We start from the raw sequence: 26,849 nt of genomic DNA on the forward strand, positions 1-26,849 counted from the left end.
GTTTCTCTCCCTTGTCTAGAGAAAGTTTGGAAGGATACAAATTTTTGAAAGGTTTGTTTTTTAACTCAGAGATTAGGAATTTCTGCCTTTAAGAATTGTCAGTTTTCTTAAGAGAGAATATGCTGCCAGCACTAACACCTAATTGAAGATAATTAAATCTTACAGGCTTTCTTTCTTCAAAGGCTTATTTAGATGTGGAAATTAAATTGTGATAACAAGCACAGAGAGGGTTTTAAGAGTAATTTTAGGTGTAGAAAATAATCTGTGAGAGAGATCATAAGCAAGTGAAGTTTATGTTAAATATCTATAAAGCTCTTGAAAGTATTTTTCTAAGTGGGAACTGAAGAGTCGTATGAAATCAGGTGTTCTGTCTTCCTGTCCTGGTTAATGCAGAACCCTGCAGAGAGATGCTTTTGTAAGAAGGATCACTTGCCTTTGAATGACAGGTTGAGAGGACGCATTAAGGAGACTCTCATGAAAGTTCATGGGAATGGATACCAGCTCACGGTGTGGTTGCACATGCTCTAAAATGGAAGGAAAAAGTAGATCTGTCTTAACCTTCTGCTAGGAAAAGAATCTGTAAGTAATGCATTGTTCTTCCTAGGAACAATATTACAATAAAAATGCTTTCCTTCAGGTCTGTTGAATGTGTGCTTTCTGCTGAGGAGAGCAAGATACTATTAAAAAAAATAGGATTAAAGAGTGCTAGGACATACGGGACAAGCTGTGAGAGAGCCGATGTAAAATTCTCTTAGTGAGGATGTGCCCTGGATCCCTCATCTGTCGTGTTAACATGGCATCAGATAGAGCACCAGCTGCTTCTAAACTAAACCTGGAAGAATCATTTATGCATAGCAGAATGGCTGTGTATAGAATTAAAGAAAAGTTACATCAGGTGTCAGCAAAGACTATCATGGTGAAAGATGTAGCTCACTTTTATTAGCTTCCAAGTTAGATCAAAGCCATATTTGATCTTGTACAGATTTCTGGAAGCTAATTTATCTTGCATGGTCAGCTGCCTAAGTATTTTTCATTGGTTCATCCTGCCCACTGGTCCTTATCTATAGGCAGCACATGCACGTACCTATGCGCATTCGCTCTTTAAATAGAAACTGCACTCTGTTGCAATGCACCTCCCTTTCCTTAAGTATGTCTCTGTCCTGCATCTCCACCTTCAAAGATATTATTTTTAACAGTTCTTGGGCCGCAACTAAATCACTTGGACATCTCAGGAAGGAGATTTCCAGAAGAGAAACAGCTTCATGCCAGTATAAAAGTGCTGACCTGAGCCATATTCACATTGGCCCGTGGATAAGTGAGCAGAGGAGTACAGAAGATCAAAGGAGAGCAAGATTTTTTGGCAGGGTTTTTGGTAACGCTAATGTGCAGCAGCTGTAGGATAGATTAGATACGGGCTTATATGAAAGGATAATACAGTTTAGCAGGTCCTTTAGAATGAGAATAGGAACAAAGATAGGAAAAATGTGAATCATTGAGAGAGCATGGCTGAACGGTTAATCTGATGTAGAGAAAGGCCTGGACTAAGAGTAAGGACAACAGAGCTGGAATGGACAGATGGGGGTGTTGGCTGGGGAACATGAAAACTGGCAGAGCACTTACTCATCCATCAGCACACGCATTTGCCCTTTGCTCTTTGAAAGAGATAAAGTCAAGGCCAGGGACCAGCAGAACAGTATTCAGACAACTTTCCCCCAGACTTTCTATCAGCACTCCAACTTTCTTGCACCAAATCCTCCTGAGCATAATACTGGAACCATATAGCACTTTACAACTTCCCCTGCCTCCCTTGGGACATGATAAACAGCCTCACCAACGGTTCTTTCCAGTGCATGGACAGATTGCAGCAGAGATCAGCTGGGACTTCTCCAGGACTTCTTCAGTTTGTCAGTACCATTTAATCTTGGGACCTTACGCATATGCAGTGGAAGAGATGTGACTTTGGGATCTTGAATACTGTAGATGAACAGGACATACTTAAATATCCCAAAGCCCTCTTGTGATGGCAATACCTGTATCTCTCATCTGTGGGTACTGACGGTGAACAGGATAGTTATCTGCCATGGCAGTCTCCACTCCACAGCCATGTGAACAGAGTTAAGAAGTTTGTTCATGATATTAGTGTGAACCTCAGCAAGCATGAGCTCCATAGTAAGTCCATGCTTCTGAGCTCCTGGGCTGTTGAGCGCTCTGTGGACATGTAAGTAACATGGAAGAAACAGCTTTCATTTACTGTGGTGACAGCAGAAAAGACATGAGAAAGGGGGAGTGAAATGTCAGTGTTGAAATAGATCAGGATTTCTGGTTGCCTGCAGAGCAGGCACCAATTTCTGGTGCTTAGGTTGAGCTAGGAGAATAGCTAATGCCCTTCCAGGCACATCATGGGCCAGAGCAAGGAGAAGCTGCCACTCCTGCTGCCACGTCCCAAGGTGAAACACCCATGAAGGAGCAGCTTCATTTCTCTCCCATGCCTCAAAACCACCATTGGCTTAGAGCATCCAGAAGGCTGGAAACAGTTCCAGATGTGCTTCCCAGCCGAGTGAGAGGTCTGACTGCAGCCAGGAGCCTGCCTTTGCACAGTCTGGCCTCCAGTACTACAACTCTAACTAGAAGCTGTTTGTTTGCTTGTCATAGTTGCTGCTAGATGAAGCTCACAATGGGATACTCTTTTCTTGCAGTCTCTGGCAGAGCTCACGGTATTGACTGATGCCATGGAGCAGATAGATGGAGCACTCATTCTGCTCACAGAAAGATGAAACTTGCTCAGCTGTCTTTTTCTTTTGGTGTGGTGGCAAGGATGCATGGACCTCCTTCTCATTGGAAAAAAGTTAATTTGGACTCTTGGCTGTGAAGTCCAGACCCCTTCAGAGTCTTCCCTTGGACTGTATCTGTTAGGAGTGGAGAGCAAAAACTATATGCCCGAGGTGCATAGCTATATGCCCTGCTGCCCTGAGGATGCGGAAGCTGCTTCTTTCACCTTTTGCCCTATATTTCTTCCTGCTGTTTTCTACTATCCTTTCCCGGCCCTGAGTGTAACATGTTTCTTGTTGAGCACAGGTTGTGGTGCATAAGGCGCTACTTAGCCTGGCTGTAAAGATCCTATTGCTTGGTGCTGGCCTGTAAACGATCTGTGGTTACTAGCAATGGCTCTGGCATAGGGCTAGGAGACAGGGTGGAAGTGATTTGACCTTGATTGTGCCATTTATGGGATAGACAGCTCTGCCTCAGCTTTCTGCACAGCTGCTAAGAACCATTTCTTGACATTTGTATTGCATGGCGTAATTCTTTGCTGGGCCTCGTTCAAACTCTCTCATTCATTCTGAACTCTCTCATTTGGGCCACATGGAAGCCAGCAAGAATTATGGGCAAAATGTTTTGGTCTCACAGGAGTTACATCTGCAGTTACCCACATGGAAGAAGAAATGGTCTGTGATGTCTCAGGGCAGATCTCCTCAATCACCCAGGAAAGTTTCAAAACAGATCTGCTAGAACAAAATATTTACAGTATACATTAGGAAAGATAAAACCTTTTCTAGATCAAGTAGAGCTCTGGCTGAGTGCCCAGCCTTGCTGCCAAACAGCTGGCCTTGCTTTTGGATCAGAAACAAGAAAAAGGAAGAACATTTCTCTGGAGGAATCTATGCAGAGGTTAACAGAGATAAGAGACCTTGTTCCTGGAGACCAAAGTTGCCTGGAGACTTAACTAATGTCCATTCCAAATGCTTGCTGGAGAGCCTTTAAGAAAACTGATTTACTTAAAATGAAAGCCCATTCAATGTCTGCCATTCAAGATGCCCGTGGAGGCATACTTCCCTAGGCTGAAAAATACGGTGTTATGGAGAACAATCTCTATAAAAAATAGAGCTGTGCTTTGTATTTTGTACTTTCCCCCTACATCTTATGCTACACTCATGTACTTTAGAACACATTTAAGTTGCCGGTTGCTAATAAATGTAAGACCAAACTCTGTTTGTGGTCAGTACCAGCATTTCCCTTTCTGCTCCTCGTCTAAAGAGTGTTTTTGCTAAAATTCACCAGCACAAACACAAACAGTTCTATGTTAGTGAGTCTTGCTATTATTTTTTTTTTAAAAACCACAATGAAGTAAAAAATAACAAAGTAAAATTTCACTTCAGTAAGCAATCTTTTCTCCGGAGTTATTTTCCAGATAGGTACTAATGCTGTCATACTAATGAGAATAGTAATGACATAATAATACAAAGTCATGTGAGTGATTTACAGAAGTTTGCTTTTCCTAGCTGGCCACAGCCTCCCTTGCTTTGCTTTCTGTGGATGCTTGGAAGGCCCCTCTGCTCATCCTGCACATATAAGGACCAGTCTGCATCATAGTTACTTTTACATGTGAGAACTTCACTTCTGGGAAATGGACAGAGAAGTTCAATTCCTTATGTGAACATCAGACAGTAATTCTGTTTGTGCAAATGGTTGTAGAATAGATTTTGTATTTATGTCATCACTTCAAATTGGTAAGGGAAATACATTTTGCTAAAAGGAATTTAATTCAGGACAAAAAATATGTTATAAAAGTTATATCTCATTAGTCATGAAACAGAAGGAGCGTTAGAGATGACAAAGCACAACGAATGATTTTCAAGTATCTGGTATCCAGTAACTCCTCTTGTGATCAGTTCATGAGATAGTCCATGCATTCACTATGTGCAAAACAATGTTACATGAATAAAACATTTAATAGTGGTTGTTTTTTTTTTAAAAGTCGAAGGTGTTTAGAGAAAATCTGAGCGGAGAATAGGCTAAATATACCATACCAGCAGTTGGGGTGGAGCTGCGGGCCTCAGAGCTTTGCATGCCCACACGCCATCAGCCGTGGAGAGTGAGGATCCAGAGCCGCTTGATGGATGCCCTGCATGTCTAAGCACAGTTAATGGTGGATCCGTACTTGTGCCTCTCTGCGTGCGTGTGTGCATGGCTGTGGGCAAGCGGGGGCTCTCCCAGCAACTGCAGTGGGGCTGCAGCCTCAGGGGCTCGTACATCCAGGTGCCAGTGACTGGGGAGGTTGGGATCCAGGGGCAGCTACTGAGCAGACTGGGTGCCTGAGCCCAGCAACTGGAGGGATCTGACTTTGTAAGTGGATCCCTCCAGTTTGTGTTGTCTTGTTTCCCACAAACAGACCTTCATCGTGATCAGCCAGAGGGGAACAGGGTGAGGCTGTTGGTGCCGTTTGTGTTTGTGTGTGTGCTGAGTGTGTCTGTCTGTGCTGATCTGTGTAGCCAGCCGTGTATATGTGTGTAGATGTGTTGTAGATGGCTGTTTGTACCTGCCCACTGGGAATACATGCTCAGCCTCACTGCTGATTGTACCCGGGGTTACGGAGTTGCGGGAGCCTGGCCTCTCTCAGGCTGCTGGATTTGGCAACCCCTAATACCTAGAAGTTACAAGTCTGTTATGCTTATACTTCATCATACATCTGTGGACATTTAGGAAGAAACTGAATCCCTTATATTTGTAACATTTACATTACAACAGCTACAGCAAGTGTGTCTGAAGCTTAACCCTCAGGGTAGTTGCTAGAATTACCAACTACTGGGTGAAATAAGGTTGCACATGCTTTAGTATTGTTAGCTTCTTGTTCTTCGCTTCATCTGATAATGCTGTTCTTTTCATCTGCTGCAGCAGACGAAAGCCCCCCTCCCTCCAAATCCTGACAAGAAAAACTCAGTCTTCCTCTGCTCTGCTAAGTCTTCAACACTAAAACGCAATCTTTGATCAGCAAGCCACAGCAAACCCTGTTGCCTCGAAATTAAGAGCTTTTAGATAGCTCCCACTGTGTGTACACCATGCAACGTTTAGAGACATCCTCTGTTTCCTACCTGTCTCGTGGGCCTTCATGCCTGTTTGCCTGGGTGACTCTAAAATGTTCTGCTCCCAGCACCTCTCCCATGCACAGTACGGCAAAAAATTAAGACCATTCTGGGTAGGACATCTCATTCTGCCTGCTCCTCCCCACCCCCCAAAAAAAAACCCCAAACCCAAAACCAAAATAACCACCAAAAAAACTTCCAAACCCATACTAAAATTGTAAGCTTCTGAAAGGCTGAATTTAAAAATTCTCTGTGGGTGTTTCCATCTTTCCTGGCCTGCTTGGCTGAGCAGGTGAGGCAATAGCAGGTGAGTGTCTATGACACAGGTGCTGGCAACGAACTGGTCTAGTTACCAGCAAGTTTGTAGAGGCTGGTGAACCTTAGTGAGGGCTACCATCCTGGGGGCTGGAGGAGACAGAGGATCATGAGCAGGAAGGTTAGCATCCCTTGTTGTTCTACACATTGTGCAACATAGGCACGGATGACTAGTGAAGACCTCTGCTGATGACATTTGGGTGCTTGTTTGGGGGTGTATGTCTGCTTCCGCGGTTCACATGTGGGAGAAGCATAACCCTGAACTAGGGCAGGGGACAGTCCTTGAAATTGCTACTGTGACTAGCGATTTCTGCTCTAGGCAGTGCTTTCTGGGGACTGGAAGAAGCTATGATGCAATAGGTACCCAGTAAGCACACATCTGTGCAGTGCCACAATAAGACAATTGAGAACAGGGTTTGACTGGATTTTACATGTAACAAAATAATCAGTTCATGTCTTAGTGCCTACTGTTAATGCAGACACCAGGTGCTAGAAGACGACATTATTACTTGAAAAATAAGGCATGGTTTTTTATCTGCAGCGTTACTTGTAATTTACCTTTTTTGACCTGTATCAGAAATGGGAATATTCAAGAAAATCTCTGCGATTTAGCCAGAGTAGGAGATGGGATTGCATTTGCAAAGGAGTTGCCTGTTTTGTCTACTTTGAATTGAAATTAAAAGGCGTTGCGATGGCAATTCATCTAGTATGAAGAATTAGGAAACAAAGTACAATTACTTCACTTTTATGGACTTTTGCTAGTAACCCTTTTAAAAGTAGTAATTATAGCATATTATCCATTGAGGTTTGAAATATCTGCCTTACAAAACGTTGCATGATAATTTCAGTTTAAGAAAACAGCTTAAAGCAATTGACAAAAGACTTTTGCCTACAAGTGCCATGTCATTGTTTAATTTTGCAATTTTATAAAATAAAACTTTGTATTGGCTTTGCGTGGCAAGGTTTGGGTAGCTGGGGGCCTACAGGGTGGATTCTGTGAGAAGCTGCTAGATGTTCAATTCATGAGAAAATTTGATAGCAACAGGAATGATGCATTTTATAAAAAGCTTATATATTAGAGGAAGTGACAGCATAACAGCAAAAAGACAGAAGAGGGTAAAGGAAAAAAACCAGATACTTTAAACCAAGATTTTAAAGGGCAGCAAATCAAGAAAGCAGGGAGTTGCAGGGACTAATCTACAAAGGAAAGATAAATTGGAGGAAGAAAATCCAGCAATAGCCACGTGATATCTAGTGAGGACACCAGTCCTCAGTGAGCAAAGGAAGTAACAAGTTGAGAACTGAGAGAATCTCATGAGTATGAAAATTTTGAATGGAACCTGACTTTTCTATATCTAGTTTTATTAGAAAGTGGACTAATTGTTTAAAAAACAAAACAAAAGAAGGTGAATTTATGAGTGAGTTAAAAACAAAGTGATATACATACAAATCTACCTCAGTGGACTTGCCTAGTTTAAGAGATAAACTTCAGTTCCACAAACATGTTATTATTTTTGTCTGGTGAGGTTTGGGGGGTAAGAAGGTGTGCTACGTCCCAGGCGCTTCCATCCTGATCACTCCAACAGTACAAACGGGTCTCTTCAGAGCTCTGTTAGAGGTCTTACACCTCAACTGGGCAGATGGCGTCCCTTCTCAGAAACTGCTCGGAGAGATGCAAGTGTATCTTCTTGGAGACACTGCTGATAAGACACTAGAAAGCAATGAGAAAGTTGTGCTCAATTCCACAAGCATGCCTTGAACAAGAAGGGCTGCTGCCACCGCATGTGCCATGACACCTTCCTCCTTCCTGCTCTAAGCCATGGATCTAAAAATGATGTCCAGGAATAATGCTACAGGAATGCATCTTCGGGAACACTTAGCGGGAATTGAACTATTAAGGCAGAAAAACCTTACCTAATTTATCTGCACCTAGCGATCGTGTTTCAAGGACGGTTTTGAGTATCCTCAGATGGGAACCTCCAGGTGAACGCAGGTTCAACACATAGCACCAGATTTTTCCTTTACTATTTTATCATTAATAGGAAATTATCGGTTTAAGTAATCAAATATATTACCATCTCAATTTAAAATTAATGAAAATTATATCCTGTTCATCAAACTGATTCTCTTTTTGCTCATGAAAACCTTGTTTTAGGCTTATCCCTTCAGTTGCCTTGCAACAGGAATTTCCACAATTGCTTGCTCCCGTGTGTTTTTATGTGGGCACACACATGCTAATAGATACATTGCATCACTGCAAGAAGTGGTGCAATTTTACCCACAGGTCTGTTCTCCTCACAAAACTGACTGAAGTAGGTGTGAAAGGCTGCCCCAACAAGTGCAACTGTTATTGGTAAAACTTAGGAGCACAGAACAGGCTGGAACAGTCTCATACTAAAGTTATTAATTTATTTAAATTAACAAACAGGTGTTTGGTAATGGTGTTTTTTTCCCCCCAAACAGGCTTTAAAACCTGTGGTAGGCATTCAGGATTTCTTGCCTGCTGAAAGAATGTAAATTTGTATGAGTCATTTGTACACTATCTTCATTCCTCAAAAAGACAATATGCTGCTGAACCACAATTAAAATAGTTGAAACAGCAGGTGCTATGGTTGTTCCAAATGAAAAGGCCACCACAAGCCCGAACGAGTAGCCTCTGCTTCTGTTAATCTCTACTCTAGACACAAGTGTAGAACATCTCAACTATGTACTTTGTTTTACATAATTAAGAATGTATCACTAGCCAAATTTATCTTCTGACTTTTAATTTCTGTTTTGAGTGCACTTTAAGTTCACATAGGCATCTAGGGTAATCTAATACAGCCTTACTATTACAGTCATCAAGACCTCATTTGGAATAACAAAATTACGTAGTACAAAAGCCTTGGTCAACCTCCACAAGTTATAGCAAGGATTACTAACAGGAAAAAAAAGTAGTATTCAAGCAAGACACTGCAAATCATATTTTATTAGAAGGGGATTTTGCGGAAAGATGTAGGCAGTCTGAATAAAAGAGTCTGTTAAAAATTGCTACAGATACTACACTCAATAGCAAGCATACATGTTTTCTCCTGGAATGGGCAGAGCACAGTTCGTTTTTACACTATGTAATTTCAAGAGAAGATTTTCAGTACCAGATATTTTCTAACAGAAAAGTTCTGTAAAAGCTGCTGAAAGGGGAAGGAAGAAAGAGTGAAGTACGACAAATAAATGGGATGTTGTTTAAACAAAAGGCAGTTCTAGCATTTGACCAAGTTGATTGTATGCTTTTCACCAATGTGCTTGAAATGCAAGAATCATGGAATCATTTAGGTTGGAAGAGACACTTAAGATCAAGTACAACTGCCAGAGTCCATCACTAAACCCTGTCCCTAAGCATCACATCTATACGTCTTTTAAATACCTCCAGGGATGGCGACTGAACCACTTCCCTGGGCAGCCTGTTCCAATGCTTGATAACAATTTCAGTGTAGAATTTTCCCCTAATATCCAATCTAAACCTCTCCTAGTGCAACTTGAGGCAGTTCCTCTTGTCCTATCACCTATTATGTGGGAGGAGAGACCGACCCCCACCTCGCTACACCCTCCACTCAGGTAGTTGTCAAGAGCGATAAAGGTCTTCCCTCAGCCTCCTGTTCTCCAGGCTAAACCACCCCAGCTCCCTCAGCCGCTCCTCATAAGACTTGTGCTCTAAGGAACTGCCTCAAATTCTGTACTTAGGCAAGTTCCAGCAGTATAATGAGAATCTAAAATATAAACACCCAGAGAACAAAACCTTCTTATCTGTTTTTCTTTTTCTTATAATCCAGTTAACTCAAATTTCAAGACACACTGACATTCACATCCCATAGACCTTAGCTTTTCTATAACAGGAGAAAGAACATGGATAAGCTGTTAGAGCAGCACTTTTCAGATCCTCATCCTGCTATAGGTAAACCATAAATTAACATTATGTGAGCTGAACTTTTAGTCACAATAAATATTTAGCAGCATAGCACCAGAGCAAGACTGAGGCATCAGTACAAGTTTTCTGTAAATGATTATAGAGACTGACTACAGAGAGCTATAGCTCTTGAATATAAGGGGACATACTGAACACTAAGCATTTTCTCTCACTGTTTATTATTAAAAGAATCTTTGTCTTTTCATAACCTTTCCATAAAAGGCCAAAAAAAAAAAAAAGAGGTGGTGGATTAGAGAGTAAAGTGCTGCAGCCAGATCTTTTTTACTAGTTGGTTGTTCCATTAGTAGTTTTTTTTTTTAAACAAATATTCCTAAAGATTAATTCATCATAAACCATGCAAGCATTATTTAAACACCTAGAGTAGATAATGCCCTTTCAATCCTGTACAGCATTTTTCCCCTGCTAAAACAGATTTTGATAGTTGGATGATTTAGATACCAAGATTTTAAAAAGTGTCACAGCGATGTGACAGGGTGTAGAAATACCTAAATATATAAGACTATGTTGTTAAAGTTCTCTTCAGAATATGCTTTAATTGATCCTGTTGAACTTCTGTTGCCCACTAACTCCATTTTAGCATTGGGTAAATCATCCTCCCCACCATCCTCTCCCCAGGGAATTTCATGGCCGAGTGTTCATCAAGACTGCTACGATTAAATGTCAAATTAAAGTGCAACAACAAAAGCAACAGGGCAAGTAAAACACTAAGGAAAGATGTAAACACAAATGATTAAACAGTTTGTGAATCAAGTAATGACACTGGCATCAATGGAATCAGTATTCCTATGTTCTTCAAAAGCAGGATCAGTCATCCCAGTCAACATTACGAGGAGCAACTGGCAGTCCAAGGGCTTAGCTGTAGGTAAGCTACCATCACTGCAGGACTAGCAACTTCTCTCCCCTCCTTCGATTATTTCAGTCAATAACAATAGATTATTTCCCCCACACACACACACACATTTATACTACTGAATAAATCCTTAATGATAGCCAAGATGTCAGTGCAGTAAGTACTATATTAAACATGGCAGGAAGGAGAGGAGGAAGAAACAACTGTTAAGCAGAAGCTTGGGTCACAAAGTCCTTTTTCACTGCCCATTTCCTGAATGTACTTTTTTTTAAACTAATATATACAATTTTTATATATAAGTCCATCAGATATGTTACTTTGATTACTACAGCAGTGTAACTCACTAGCAGAGACAGAATTTTGAGCTTTAGACAAAGCTTACTGTAATACCATACTGGAAAAGTCAGCAACTGGCAAAATTATATTACCAATTTGTTTTGAAGGACATAACCCAACATACACAGTGTAAACGGCTCAGAGGACACTTGGCAAAAGTTTTATTTCCATAGATTTCCAAAGTATATTAGCAGCAGAGTTTTGGGGTTTTTTTTGTGCGTGTTTTTTTTTTTTTAAAGCCAGTATGCCTGGAATCCCGTTATGTTTTTGAAACCCTTTTGGAGTCTTTGGGGGGGGGGGGGGGGGGGGGGGAGCGGAACCACAAAAAAAACGTAAGGGAGTGAGAACTGACATTAATAAAACAAGCAGCACTAAAAGGTTCCAGATTTTTGGAATATAAAATCATATAGACCATTATCAACAGGAGAAGGAATACACCTGATTTTTTTTTTTTAAACAGCATGGTAAGGTAATTTTGTAAAAATCTTAAGGTTTTTTTATAAGTTAGAAAACATTATACAATTTTCAGTGCTAGACTGGCCTAAGTATCCCAAATAAAGAATGCCTTCCAAAAATAGCATTGAGTGACAAAACACATACTGAATATTGAGATAGTTATCAAATTTGAAAGACAGATGACAATCTATTATTTGGGAAATTTAGCACTACAGCTGTTTATTTAAATGGCATTAAGTATTATCTATACAGTGTCCCTACCTGCATAAAAGTGCAAAGAGGGGGAAGAACACTGTCTCTTACCTAACAGCAACTATATTCATCTAATGTCCTTGGTCTGCATCACCCGTTCTCCTGGAAATGCAGGTGGGAGGAAGAAAGGCAAGCAAAAAAAAAGTCAACCCCATTTGTGTATGCAGGCAAATAACGGGCAGAACACAGCATCCAGAGTGCAGTGAGGGCGACTGTGCTCACTGCACAATCTTCAGGACAGCGTGGCCTCGCCAGGTGGAAACAGCAGAAGCCTGTACAGGCAGAAAAGGAAGCATCAGAAGTCCTGTACAGTACTTTCCATGATGTGAATACGGATGCTTTGCCTAACGTATTTATGATGGTGCGCCCCTGTTGGAAAAGCTTTTGTGTTCCTATTCACCACACCCATCAGATTTGGGTTTTCGTTAAGAGGAAAAGCAGTAACTAATAGCAGCACTGATGCAAAGGCTTTGTCACAGTGATGATCAGAGTGTTGTTAACCAGCCAACGCTTGTCAAGCATTAGCTGTTACAAGCAGCCGTCACTTCAAAAACAGTGTTAAAACCACAACTCAGTACACAAAGGGGATCACAATTTTTCTGCACTTTGGGTAGTCTTCAAATTTCTCAAGGTACCATCTGAAAAACAAAGACAGAAATCTGATGAGTATTGAGTCTTCAAAATGCTGTCCAGTAAACTAAGTAATTTTACATCGTGGTCAATTTAACCCATACATTTTCTTGGCTACAAACCAGAAAAATGTTTTTAGAACCTACTCTGGATAGAAAACTGCTGTTTACCAACTCATCCTAATCACCAGCTACAACAAAACAAAGTTATGCTTCCAGCAGTAGGAAATCAGACTAAACAGATGTGGCAAGAGCAGCCAGGGAAACAATAGCCTGTTGTAAGATGTATGTTCGTTATGCATCCTGTGTACTTGTATTTTAGAAATAGAAGTGTGGAAAAAAAAAACATTCAAAGGGTTAACATGTTGAATTGCATAACGACTTCATGTGGAAGCAAGGGATACTTCACATACTGGAATAACAGACAACCCTATTCTGGATAGAGACATCTTCAGTTCCAGTCAGGATGGGGATAATCAAACTGAGTGTGACAAACATTATGCCAGCCTTGCTGCTCATCCCCCTCAAAGACCATCACTATTTTCAAATCCAGACAATTTTAAGACTAAATGCATAGCACTACCAAGTGTTATTATTTGTCTGGTCAACTTTATATAACAAATACTCCCATTTTCACACTCCCATTTTCAAATATTTGTTCTTCTGCTTCTCTAAAATAAAAAAGGAATTAACTTCATCTGGGCTCCTCAAATATGCAGGTATGCACATTATCAATAGCTAATTTCAAGATGAAAGGTGGAATAAGCAAAGAACAGAACACACAATACATGACTACCTGCAGCTGTGGGATACCAGCATTACACCATTTACCCTTTCCAGCCATTTATTCTAAGTTTTTCCGACTAAACAGACTACACCAAAATATTTCTTCACATGTATGTATTTGCTACTTTTAGTTGGGCTTTTTTCTGTATCCCTCTTCCATTTTTTTGGGTTTTCCTGTAGTGGAAATTACTTCCTTCAACAACCCTTAGCTTTTCATAATGCTCTGTAAGTCAAGGGCTCTGAAAGAGTTCAAGGCTTAAGACAGACAGAAACCAACCATGGAATTTGAACCTGAAGAACATAACTAAATGAGGTTGAGGAACCTGGCATTGCTTAGTTTGGTGAGGAAGAGACTACGTGGCCCTGTTATTGCTGCCTATAGGTACTGGAAGGGGAATTAAGACAATGGAGGAAAACTATGAATGAAATGCAAATTCTTGCAGCTGGAATGCAGTGGCCCCATGCAAAAATAAGAGGGCCGAGATGGACTGGCTAGAGAGCAGCTCTGCACTAAAGGACACGGACATCCTGGTGGACAAACTGAACACGAGCCAGTAATGGATCCCTGCAATGATGAAGGCTAACTGCATACTGTCCCACTTGAACAAGTATAGAGCCACCAAGTCAAGGGAAGTACTTATTTTCTCCACTACTCAGCAGTTGAGACCCTGCACCTGCATTACTGCCTTCAGTTTTCAGCTTCCAGTGCAACAGAGAGGTTCACAAACCTGAGAAGAATCCAGCAGATGGTCATTAAGGTTGAGGGTACTAGGCTTGTTCAGCTTGGAAAAGAAGTTAAGAAGCAGATCTAATTGGAGTCTTCCATTAACTACAGTGATATTGGAGAGAAGAGAGAGCCATAACCTTCTCAGAGGTGCACAGCAAGTGGACAAGTGGGATAAGAGTTGCAATATGAAAAATTCCAACTGAACATAAGAAAAAACCCTCTTCCTCAAGAGGACAAGAAAAAACCTGTTCCAGTGCTTTGCTAGAGGCATGCTGAAACCTCCACCCTTGGAGACATTCAAAGGCCCCGGGCAACCTGGTATAGCCTTGCTGTTAGCTGTGGTTGGAGCAGGTCACACCAGATGACTGGATTGGAAATCCTTCAGATGTTCCTCCCAGCCTAAGATATTCTGTGACTTTGCTCAGCAACAGAAGGTGATAAAACAAGGACAGATGGTCATAGGCAACAGGCTTGGAATGTTCATTTGGATAGTATAAAAACTTGTTCACTGGGAGGGCGATACAGAACTGGAACACCCACAAACAAGGTGCAGGAAAAACTCAATTTCTGAAGGTTTTCAAGACTCCAATAGACATAGCCGTGGCTACTCCGACACTGTTAGCAATGGCTTTCTTTCAGCCTATTTCCTCTTATGCACTAACTTTCAGCATGAGAACCAAAGCAGGAAGCTGAAAATAACAAAATGAGATTAAGGTGTTCAAATTCTTTAAAACTTGCTATTTCTTTCAAGAAACAAGTCTTCTCCAACTATGATTCTTCTGCTAGCAGGAAAGTCACACTATGAACATAGTACATTCACAGTCAGACTATAATTATAGAGCAGAGACTTTATTAAATATAGCCTACCAGAATTGTTTTCATATTGTCTACATATTTGATTATAGACAATAGATATAGACTTGACTATAAAGGATGCCTGTAACAGAAGCCATCAGAGTGATTTTCAAAATTTTAATATTATAGAAATAAGTTTGAGCTGCAAGAGAAAGTATAGCATATGATCGAATGAAGAATTTTCCAGTTGTGTCTATAATCTTCACAGGTCCAGGATGAACTATGTTCATTCAAAAGCCATTATTTTGACCATCTCATTGTACATTGTGTATCTTTATGCTCCTCATGCTTAGTACTATCCCTTTGGAATTCTGCAGTGCTTAATACTACTCAAAGAGTATTCTCTGTCATAATTCTCCACTGCAGTAGCCAAGTCTCTCACAAGACTTGCTCTGCAACATCCCTATGGCATGAGGCATAATTTGTAAACTGGAAAGGAAGTGTAGCATAGAGACAACAGAAATTATAAGGCAAACACTTACTGGTGGTGCTGTTTTGCCCTTGAACCCAAGATGAAAAGCGTACACAATGCAAATGCAAGGCTTTCAATGGTGCAGCAGGCAAGGGCAAACCCAAACCATTCCAGGATCTCTCCAAAGAAGTTGGCTCCACTGACATACTCAAACATTCCTCCTAAAAGCAGGACAGAGTTATTCTAAAAGCACCAAAATCAAGGAGATGTACAATGCTGTCTTTTACTGTAAGCCTGATAAAAGCTATAACACCAATGTCTCTATTTATAGATTTTTAAAGGCAACAGGAGCAGTGTTTTTCAGTTCAAGCTGTACTAAGAAGGATCACTTCAGACCTCATTCTAAGACAGACCTTCTCCAGCTCCATTTTTCCTCTTTAAATCGTGGAAGAAAAGCAGATTTACCAGTATCAGAAGCAATTTCATGCCTCTAAGTAATTAACAGTGACATCAAGCTGGCTCTTTGTCATAAGCTAAATATTTTTTTAAATATGTAAAAATAGAAAATGTTTCCCTTTAAGAGTCACAGAAAATACTCCTAGGGTTAAGTTAAATTAAAGAAACTAAACATTGTATGCTAAGTAGTTCAGAAATTAAGTTAATTAGGAACATTATTATTATTGATTAAAGTTCCAAATTTATCCTCTGGCTTAAAATGTTCTTCTGTTCCTGCACCCCCATCAGGTCTACTACTTCAGCCCTGACACTCAGTGAAATAAGTAATTGGCAGTCTGCATTACATGTCTCACAGCCGATTATGCTTAAACAGTCAGTATTCACCTGCTGGGAATTTTTTATAAAAGAACTTTCACCCTGATTCCAAAGTTAGTGTACAAATTGATAACATCTCAGTATGTGCTTTACCAGTGGGACTAAACACACACATATTTGCCAAGTGTAATAAAGGACATATTTTGACCTTGCTTTAATTACTTTGCTTTTCTGACAAGAGAGAGGCAGAATTCTAGCACTTAAATTGGATAAGCAATATCAAAAAGACCAACTCCTCCTAATTGTGTAGCAAATAACATCTTAGTTCCTTCAGAACTTTTTTGTACACTGAACATAGCACAGTATGTCCATATTCATTTTTTTACATGGGCACTTGGATTTACATCTATTAAAGAATGAAGTTATCTTGGTGAAAAATAACAACCTACTGTCTTCTATACCTATTTCCCCCAGTTTTATTAAGAAAACTTCACTGAAATCCAAGAGATTGCAACAACTAAAGAAAAACTCAGGGAAACAGCTACATTCAGAGGTAACTTATTTCTCTGCTCTCACTGAGTTTAATGTACCTGGAAGAGTCTAATGCTTCCAAAAGTATCGACAAGTATTAACATTGCAGTAAGTGTTATCTAAGAAGTACTTTGATTTTCTCTATTTTCCCATGAAGGCCAGAACTTATAATGCCTAACTTCCTTTGGATTTCTGTCCTCTCTTACCGCAGCAGTTGTTGCTCTCTGATTACCTAAGATCCCTCCCTCTTCATACCTGGGACAACATAAGATGGGCCAAGCCATACACAGTTGCGTAAGTAGCCAAGTGCTTTCTGCCTGCCCCCCCCCTACTGGGATGATAATTTAAGTCTTCCTTCTCCACCTATCTGCTGATTCTCACGGAAGTTGCGGAATGCTATGTTACATTTTTACCACTTTGTAAAAATACAGTCAAAGTTGGTCATAAATTCAAGGACTCACACAAGACATGATATCATGAAACAGATCCCTTAAAATACTTGGCATAAGGGGGGGGGGAAATAATGTTTCCCACATTCTGAAATCACTTCTTAAGGTAAGACAGATGACTATTTCCCTTAAAATACACCAAGCTTTAGAAGGTTATCTTTACACAGAATCATTTGAGGTTGGAAGGGACCTCTTGAGATCATCTAGTCCAACTGCCCCTGGCTCAATCAAAGTCAGACTAGAGCAGGTTGCCCAGGGCCCATGATCAGTCAGGTTTTGAGTATCTCTACAGATGGAGACTCCACAACCTCTGAGTACCCTGTTCCAGTGTTTGACCACTCACAGCAAACAGTGTGTTCAGATGGATTTTCATGTGTTTTAATTTGTGGCTAGTGCCTCTGGTCCTGTCAAAGAAGAGTCTCCCTGGCTCCCTCTTCTTCATTCCCTCCCATCAGGTAGGTATACAGATCAATAAGATCTCCCTGAGCCTTCTCTTCTCCAGGCTGAACAGTATTAGTACTCTCAGACTCTCCTGATATGAGATGCTTCTTTTGCTATACAAATTCCTGTAACATTTTTACTCACCTCTTGGTATCTTATAACCAGTTTCCCCTGGTTTTCTCAGATTTCTGAGAATATGATCAGAATGAATATTGATTGCCATGCCGACCAACCACCCTATAAAGCCTGAAGAGAAATATTTAAATTAGTATCTTTAATACACTGAGCTGAAGTGCTTGATCAGAAAAACAAGCTACAGTCATATCACATATTAGGTATATTATCTCAGAGGTGTAATAATGTACACAGTATAAGCAAGTCTAGTGATACCCTCCACAATCCCAATCCCACACTGAGATCTTCAGTCAAAGGCTCACAGTAATCAATAGGTCTCTAAATAGGAACAGTACTCTCTGCATATAGTTTATTCTTATGTTGCTAGACTTACATAAAAGCATGCATGTGGATATATACAGATGTAATGTGTGTACTTCCCTAACTTCCACATAGAAAAATCAAATACATACAAATTTTAAACACTGAAGAATCAGACATTCCCATTCCTGTCAAAAGGACACATCCTGGTGTTGTCCTCCCACCCCTTTTTTGTACTGAAAATATACTAGCATTTCCACAGCAGACTTCTTTGCAACATAAGCAATAATAAAAGCGTGAAGGAATTGTGCACTATTTACTGTTCTCTTGTGTCATTTGGCAAGACAGCTTAACCATTTATACCAGGTTTTCATAGAAACTGAGATTATAGTAGCATCCCACATAGAACCATAGAATGGTTAGGGTTGGAAGGGACCTCAAAGATCATCTATTTCCTGCCATGGGTGGGGACACCTCCCACTAGACCAGGTTTCTCAAAGTCCCATCCAGCCTGGCCTTGTTGCCATAACTGCACAGGTTAAATCAAAAGGAATTCAGGACTGAAATTCAGTATTTTCACTCTTCCATTTTGAGTCTCTGGCTACGTTACCTATGTTATCTTCCTCTGAAGGCAGCATTCCTTGTTGCTAGAAGTAGACAACATTTGGGGTCTGATGGTAGATCATATTGCTTTGAATCCAGCTCCAAAGCCATTGAGTTTTATTTAAATTACCACGTAAATGCCAGTGAAGTGCTTCTAGAACAGTCACTTCACACTCCAGATAAAGAAAGCTTTGCCTTTTTGAACCCATAACTTGAGCCTTTCAGATGGTTCTCTTTCGATAGAGAGAAGCCCAGTAGTATGAGACTAAGTGGATACCCCCCCGATGCATAAGGCCACGTTACAGGAGTAGTAGGCCGTCAGAGTATACTTTACCAAGACTTAAGCTTATTTTGAAGTGAAGCTACAGATGTAAGTGGACCTTGCCTCTCAAACAAGTTGTGAGGCAGCTTTCTTCTCTCAATCCCTTGTGGGCTACATTTACCTAAAGGACCTAGCTGTCTGCTTCCACATGAATTGGGAGGAAATAACTGCTCTGCAGAGAAATTGAGGTTTCTCTATGAAAGCTCTTTCCATATTTACCTATGTGAATAAAAAATTTTGTTTTAATAGCTTGTTACAGTCTGCTTAAATTACAACACTTGTAGCAAAGTTTAATCCCGTGAACAAGCAAGTTTCTTAACCTTTTGTTCATACAGCACAGGGCAATAAGTTTCTATTAGCAAATCAAGGTCTGTAGGTGCCATATACAAAGTGTCTTTTGTAGTAAAATTTTATCATAATTCTTTCAACTATATATTCAGTGTAATTACACCATCATAACATAGATTAGATCAACATGAGGCATTTACAGACCAACAACAACATTTGAAATAATAATTCAAATGCTGTTGAATCCTTCTTTTAGGAAAACAGATTACTTTTTTTCTTCAAAACAGATCTCTATCTGAACAGATAATATTGAGCTCAACTGCATCCAGCAACAAAAAGTTTGCTTCTCTTAAGCATTGGTAGTTACATATCAATTTGCTAATTGCTGGAGAAGATTGAGACTACCTTGGAAAACAAAGGATGTTATTCATACAACTAAATAAGCAAGTTATTATCTCTATCCATAAAATAATTCAAAATGAAATTTCTTAATTAGCACACAAGTTAATTGTATTTAAATGTAAACAATATTTCTGCTAGTTTACTTCAGTCTTAGCACGAGGAAAAAAATCTATACTGAAAGTTAGTATCAGTTCTAGGAAGAATAATAGATTTCTTTCTCAGGAGAGGCAATGAGACCCTTTGATTTCTCTGAAATGCCACAGAAAATGTTGGAGAATGTTACCTGTGAATTCCATATTGGTATCTCTATGTTAGTATATGAACTACTAAGAACTTGTCAGATAATGAAGACTGGAACTTGCTCTAAGAGTGCCTAATTCCTATAGAAGATTAATTTGATTCTTTGCATTTTTTTTATCCCTCCTATTTGAAAACTACCACATGTCAGAAGGAAACAATCAAATCTCTCTTCATGGACAACAAGCCAACGAATGTAGGCTATTTTCACAGCAACCCTCTCCAATTTGAAGATCTACTTTCCCCTGAAGTACTGCATAACCATGTTCCCTGTGTCTATCCTCTGTAGGCATGGTACTTCACTGTTCTCACCATGGCTCAGCCCTGGGATGGCACTCTACAGAGTCAAGAGCTGGGTAAGCACCACGATCTGCATGACTTGGCTTCCACGTAAGGCAAACACAGATACGTAAACAGGAAGGGAGCCACAGCATACTCCAGTGGATTCTCAGAGCCACAGGATGCACCACAGAACATAGATGACCTCATGAGACTATTAAACTTAAGAGGCTTTTTACCATCATCAGGATAATCCTGGAGGTCAAGGACTGGGTTCATAATGGGAGAATACTTGCACAAGAAGGACAGTAACTAGGTCTATATTGCCAAACCACCAGCGCAACAGAAAGCTATGTGCACGTTGTTGTGCCCGTGCCCTCTTTGCCCTCACCCATATACACTCTCACACAAGAAGACCTACTCCTGCTCTGCAGGCTATTTCCAAGTGACAGTATGGTAACTGCTGTCTGGGTCACCTCCCCACTCTGGGTTTCAGGAATATGGAGTGGAAGATGCCATATAAAAGTGGCAGGAGGCCATTTTCTACAGCTGCACTGAAAGTGCCTGGTAGACACGTCAGGTGAACCAGTACCTCATCTCAGATAGCATGGTTATTCTTACCAAGAAGACATAAGATCATTTGAAGCATCGAGATGCCTATAGATATTGGGATAGATACTGACTAACCCTCATCCCTCAATCATGAGACACCATACCCCAGTACAGACAATGCCCATGCTCTCTTCACGTCTGTTCTGTGTGTGCTTAGCTGCCAAATAAAAAGCCTCTCGCAACAGACTAGGTGCTGATGTTCTGTCACCTGCATCTTCTGAGTTATTGGTACTGCTCTGTTTCGCAGAGCTGCTGCGAAAAAAGTGTTTTGACGCATGGAAAGGTTAGCCATCAACATTAAAAGGAAGTAATTTAATGGTGATTTAAAGGAGTAAGAAAAGACATATGGCATACTGCAAAGGGTTTGATGAAGCTAAAGCAAGAAGAGGAAGGAAGGAGTTTCCAACTAGAAGTGCAGACAGATTAGGAAAGAACACACAGGTGAAACACGCATATGCCCCTGTTTGTAGCATTCACTGCTTTAGGGTATCACAGGTGCTCTTGGTAAGTTCACAAGCTTTTTATTGACAAACATGCATAAAGTACCCACTGAAAGATTATGAGTTTGTTCCCACATTGGTTTACAAGCTCATGGGTTTTTTAAGTGTTGTACTGCATTTGAGGCAGAACATTTCCTCCGAAAACAGATGAGTTCATTGCTCTGAACTAAACCAGCACACCGTCCACAGAAACCATGAGGGAACCACATCAAAACTGTACTGCTGCTCCAAATCAATTGCTGGTGTAGATAAAAAGCAATTGCTTTCCCACAATTAACTCCTTTGCATCTGAAAACAAACAGTCAATCCAAATGCTAAAGCTCCACAGAGCTGACTAACATCAGTTGTTAGAAGCCTCCCACCATGATGGTTAATCAGCCTCACTCCTCCAAATTTCTGTCTTCACTGCAAATTTATCTCATTTCAGCTTCCAACTACTGAACCTTGTTTGGCTGCTACTTGTAGACACTCTCCCATTTCTCTTCCACATGTAACTTTGTATAGACTAAAGAAATATCTTGTTAGCTCTCAGCAAATATGTTTTCCTGCTATTGTTATTTTCTAATCTTCTACTCAATTTATTTTTTTATTAGTTTTAAACAGAGGTTTAAAGACACTGCCAGATGTTTTTGAAGAACTAGAATATAATAGTCTGGTTGTTCAGGGAGCATCTAATGTACAATACAGCACTTCTGCATTTGAGTTGACCAAAGCTACAAACACAAATGGCAGATATTTGGAGGTACCTAGCCAGGATGAATACCAAATAGCAATTATATTCTACTATGTTCCAATCATGTCGATGTGCACTACAAAACAAACCAGAAAAAGCCCAAAAGATATTGTAGTTACAGGAATAAGAGAAACAATAAGTCTCAGGTTTGGCTGTTTCATAGACATAGCAAACTATCTTAAGATTTATTGTAATAACAGTCTTAAAGCCAGCAAGTGACACTATTAAAATGGTTGGTCTGTATATCAGGAACCTTCACTTTCTTAGTTTTCAGCATAACATTTTAAAGCAGTATTTTGCCTGACAATAGCCATGAAAGCAACACCTTGCTTATGAATAGCAGTACTGAAAACAAATATATATAAGCATATATTCTAAACTAGTATTATTAAAAAAACACATGAAATCACACAAACAAAAAGCAAACCCAAATCAAATTCATACACAGAAGGCAGATGAACCTAACTATTATCATTTATACATTTACGCCTTTCAGAAATCCTTAAAGCTCAAAAAAAACCTAAGGAAACCTGGGCAACAGTCTTGCTACCTTAATTTTTTAAAGATCTTTCTGTAAGGAGGAATTGATTTATGGCTCCTGACTCATTATTTGTTTACAGTACTGTATTGAGTTATCTTTTGATTAAGGTACTAAACTAGGACACCAGAAATAAAGTCTGTGGTGCATCAGTCTTCAACAGTTTTGATCAACAGACCTTTTAATCAGTTTTTTGTTGGATGCAAGTTTAAGGAGACTAGAATTTCAAGAGTACCAAGAGAATTTCAAGTATATCCAAGTGCCTAGTGCCCACTGAAGTCATTCCCTTATACCTCAATTTCTCTATTTTCAGAGGCCAAGCCTCTTAACCTTGGCAAGAGAAACTATTTTGATTTAAATTTCTTCAATCTTATAGTCATGACAGCATTTAGCACAGTAGTCCTATATCGTCATCTGCAATAATACTGTAATAAAGACAAAATCTTCTTATTCTTGCTGCAAAAAGGCTTGAGAAATCTGGGAGAAACACTAACTTGCTTAGGCTCACAAACAACAACAAGAACAGTACCGGGTCAGACCAAGGATCCACACAGCCCAGTATTCTGCCTTTGACTGACAAGGCAAAATATTCCAGTTTATCTTCAGATCAAAGATCTTTCTATAAAGATTTCCTTGGAAAATGATACTATGGTTTTGACAATAGGCAGAAGTAGATGCCTAGGAAACAAAGAAATAGGGCAACAACAATACTTTGTCACTAAACATCTTAACCTCTTAATTGTATGCATGGCTTCAGGTAGAAATGTAACCTGACTTCCTGATAGGAGTGAATGACCAACTCCTCCACCCCCTTTCCTTGTGGGCCAGCTTTGGTCTTCGACAAAGCCAATTCCTATTACGTGGGTGTGTGGGTTGGTACACATGTGTGCATGCATGTATAAATATCCTAACACCAAGAACTTCTGGCATTAGAAGTGGTATTTAGCAGCTACCCTTACTGGATTTTTACTCCATGAATATCTTCACTTCTGTTTGACCACATAAAAACTACCTACAGTGTCAAGAAACAAGGGATTTCAGTTTGATCTACATGTTATATAGAAAGTCTGTTTTGTATATTCTAAACCTGTATGCTGCTGGTTGCATTAAGGCCTCAGGTTCCTATACTGGAAAAAAAAATACACGATCACATTCACTTTGGTGTTAAAGAATAAAGATGGCCATCAGCTCATCTAGCACTGACATTACAGAAAATGTCATTGTGTTCACAGTTGTAAAATAAAGCAAGGTTAAAAGGCTTCCAGCTACAGCAAACGAGAATTAACTAAGAGAAAAGTTATAAAATGGGATGAAGGTAAAATAAAAGCTCTGAAGACAAAGGAAAACTACTCCTAATGTTCTTATAGCATGTTTTAACTCACCTGTAATGAAAAGTGGATCTTTTAACCAGCCTGAAGGGTATTTTGCATAGTTGCTTAAGCTTCGGCCTTGCAAGTATCCATTATAAACACAGAACAGAAGTGCTAGCACAAAAGTGAAAAATGGTGTTGGTTTTCCTGCTCGGATGAGAAGAGGAAATATGAGCGACCTATAGCAAACAAAGGAAGAAGAAGTGTTGTATTAACAAACAGAAAAGATACTTTTTGGGTCCAAAACCGCAACCCATAGTCCATATCATTCTGCTTTCCAAAATCTTAGTGGAGTCTTTGATCCCAGTTCAGAAGCATAGTTACTTGCTTTTAACACCTAATTTTAATTTTATTGACTAATCAGAATTACAAGATCAGCCCAGTGAGAGATTTTGAACTTTGTATCCAAAATGGTTACTTTGACAAGAGCAGCGAAGGCAACAGATGTTAAGCACAGTGGGTTTTTTTTGTCCTCCTTTGTTCCCAAATCCTCAGTGGAATCACCAAGCTTTGTGAAACAAGCCGGGTCTCACAATCCATACACCAAATCCACCAGCACTTCCACAGGGAAAGCCAATCTCCTTGAAATTAACCTAATTGAGCTCAGTTTCCTCCTTGCCCTAAAAGTCACTTAAAAACATGAATTGCTTTGCCTTGACTATCTTGGTCTGCCCTATCACACCTATTACAGGCACAGCAAATCCACAAGTGCCATCCAAGTTGGGATAGGCACCTTGATTGCTCTTCCCAGGGGATTACGTGAGTAAACGAACAAGCTCCAAACAAGAAAAGCAGATGAATGTTTTTGTACCCTGCCTCATGTAGCTCACCAAGTGCCAGTCACCTATCGGTTTAATTACAATCTAGAATGATACAGGAGCAGGATTACTGAAGCCTGAGCATTCTTCACATGTTTTCCAGCTAGCCAAGGACTACTGCTTCAAAGGAGCCTTTCCAGTGGAAGCAAAACTGTAACAGCTTTCAAGAAAGCATAATAAAATCATTAATATGATTATTTAAAGCCCGCTACATTACAACAAATGGAATAGGATAACAGAGGTCTCTTCCAGCCTATATTCATCTACAGAACAGTCCGTCAGCCCGGCAACAGCAATAAACAACTGGAAAAGAAACTGCGGTACAGCTCAGCTTTCTCTACAAACCTTCGTCTTGTGTTTCTAGCTGTTCCCCGACATGGAAGATGAGTTAAGATCCCATGCAAAAGCTAATCCTCTCTTTATTCTCAAGAGTGGTAAAGGGAGGAGTAAAGACACACTCCTGGGTTTGCAAAGCCAGTCAGCCACCAGCCCAACTACACACTGCATCCCTCTCGACCACAAGGATGTGGAATACTTTTGGTCAGAAGCAGCAGCTTCTCACAATAAGAACTGGAAAACAACCATGTATCAGCCACACACTCATCTTAAAATTAACCTGGCAAATCTACCTCAGCTGTATTAGCATGATTACAAAACTACTTGTGGAGTACCACCAGTAACTTTTGCCAATGACTTGACAGGAAGAGCAAAATCTTATCTGAGCTCCACCCAAGCTGACTTCTCCTGAGTAGCTTCACCAAATACCATTGGCTACATGGGGCACTCAGCCTCAGTCAGCTTTGCCAGTATTTTAATGAATCCTTGAATATCCCGAACTGGAAGGGACCCATGAGGACGATCAAGTCCAACCCCCTATTGTGTACTCCAACTCCCAAAATGAGCAACACGTTGAAAGATGTAACAGGAAGATAGCTCCTGTTTCGCATTATTAAATTTACATTATATCAGCATCCACAGCTGATCTTTCCGTGTTGGAAAACTGTGTCCTTAAGACTACCTGGCCCAGTCACTGCGTGAAGGGGGGGCCACGACAAGAGGTACAGCTGTAGGGTACAGATGATATGCACACACTGAGAGTGCCAAACGCTCTGGTTTTATGCCATTTCCAAAAGGTGCCATGATGGCACTCCCCCGCACACCACACAGCAGTAAAATAAAGCAGTAATTACTTGCTCAGCTCCCATAAAAAACACAGAATAACTTAACATAAAGAAGCAGGAAAGGCTTTAATGATTTTGATATTAAATAATACACATGAATTAACAGCAGAATGTCAATCCCTGTAGTCAGAAAACAGTAGTTTATCAAGTTTCTACTAAGTTTTTATCTAACAGTTTTTATCAAGACCGACCCTGAACTGCTGCAGAACCGCACTTCTCTTCCCACCAGCCACCCCCGCCTTTCGGGCAAGCCCAAGCGGGAGCCCCCCGAGGGCGGACACCCCCACCCCGGAGCCCCGCCGGTGCCCGCTGCCAGCGCTCCCCCCTGCCCCGAAGGGGCCGCACCTGTGCGCGTAGTGCAGGACGAAGCAGCCCAGCAGCAGCCGGTTGGGCCAGGCGGCGGCGGTAGCCCCCCCGCAGGCGGCGAGCCCCAGCGGGACGAGGAGGGAAGGCAGCTCCTGCAGCGCCCAGGCGAGGCGGGCGGGCAGCAGCCAGCCGAAGCGGCGGGAGGAGTAGCGGCCGTAGGGCATGGGGATGAAGCGGAGGAGCAGGGCGGAGGCGGCGCCCAGCGCCACCAGCCCGTAGGAGAGCAGCTCCAGCAGCCGCTGCTCCTCCGGGCCCGACACCCGCCGCCAGAACGCGCACACGCCGCCGCCACCGACCCCCATAGCGCGCTACTGGCACGCGCCCCGCCGCCTCCATTCATCAGTCGGCAGGCGCCACGCCCACCGCCTCCGCCGACCAATCGGCGCCGGGGGAGGGGCGTGTCCCGCACCGCCTCCCCCCCCCCGGTTGGTGTAGCCGCGGCGGGTGGGAAGAGGCTCTCGGAAGCGGAAGTT

General features: G+C 41.0%; 1 protein-coding gene across 1 annotated transcript; it reads right to left on the reverse strand.

Annotated features, from left to right (window-relative positions):
- Window positions 1–11,638: 11,638 nt before the first annotated feature.
- SRD5A1 (steroid 5 alpha-reductase 1) lies at window positions 11,639–26,727 on the reverse strand. The gene is made up of 5 exons (XM_063326208.1): window positions 26,356–26,727; window positions 24,024–24,190; window positions 17,777–17,878; window positions 15,511–15,661; window positions 11,639–12,669 (listed from the first exon to the last, which is right to left on the reverse strand). Exons 1-5 carry the CDS (start codon window positions 26,676–26,678, stop codon window positions 12,603–12,605), a joined length of 810 nt encoding a protein of 269 aa, XP_063182278.1. The 5' UTR covers window positions 26,679–26,727; the 3' UTR covers window positions 11,639–12,602.
- Window positions 26,728–26,849: the final 122 nt, after the last annotated feature.

The sequence above is a fragment of the Chroicocephalus ridibundus genome, chromosome 2 (assembly GCF_963924245.1).
Source record: "Chroicocephalus ridibundus chromosome 2, bChrRid1.1, whole genome shotgun sequence".
In the NCBI taxonomy this organism is placed as follows: Eukaryota; Metazoa; Chordata; class Aves; order Charadriiformes; family Laridae; genus Chroicocephalus; species Chroicocephalus ridibundus.

What these genes read in the sequence shown, in the direction of transcription:
- SRD5A1 (XM_063326208.1), bottom strand. Translation starts at nt 26,678, where the DNA reads ATGGGGGTCGGTGGCGGCGGCGTGTGCGCGTTCTGGCGGCGGGTGTCG. An exon ending in TGGTTATAAGATACCAAGAG is followed by an intron (nt 15,662 to 17,776) that starts GTGAGTAAAAAT and finishes TCCTGCTTTTAG; the next exon opens with GAGGAATGTTTGAGTATGTC. An exon ending in AGGGCAAAACAGCACCACCA is followed by an intron (nt 12,670 to 15,510) that starts GTAAGTGTTTGC and finishes TTTGTTTTTCAG; the next exon opens with ATGGTACCTTGAGAAATTTG.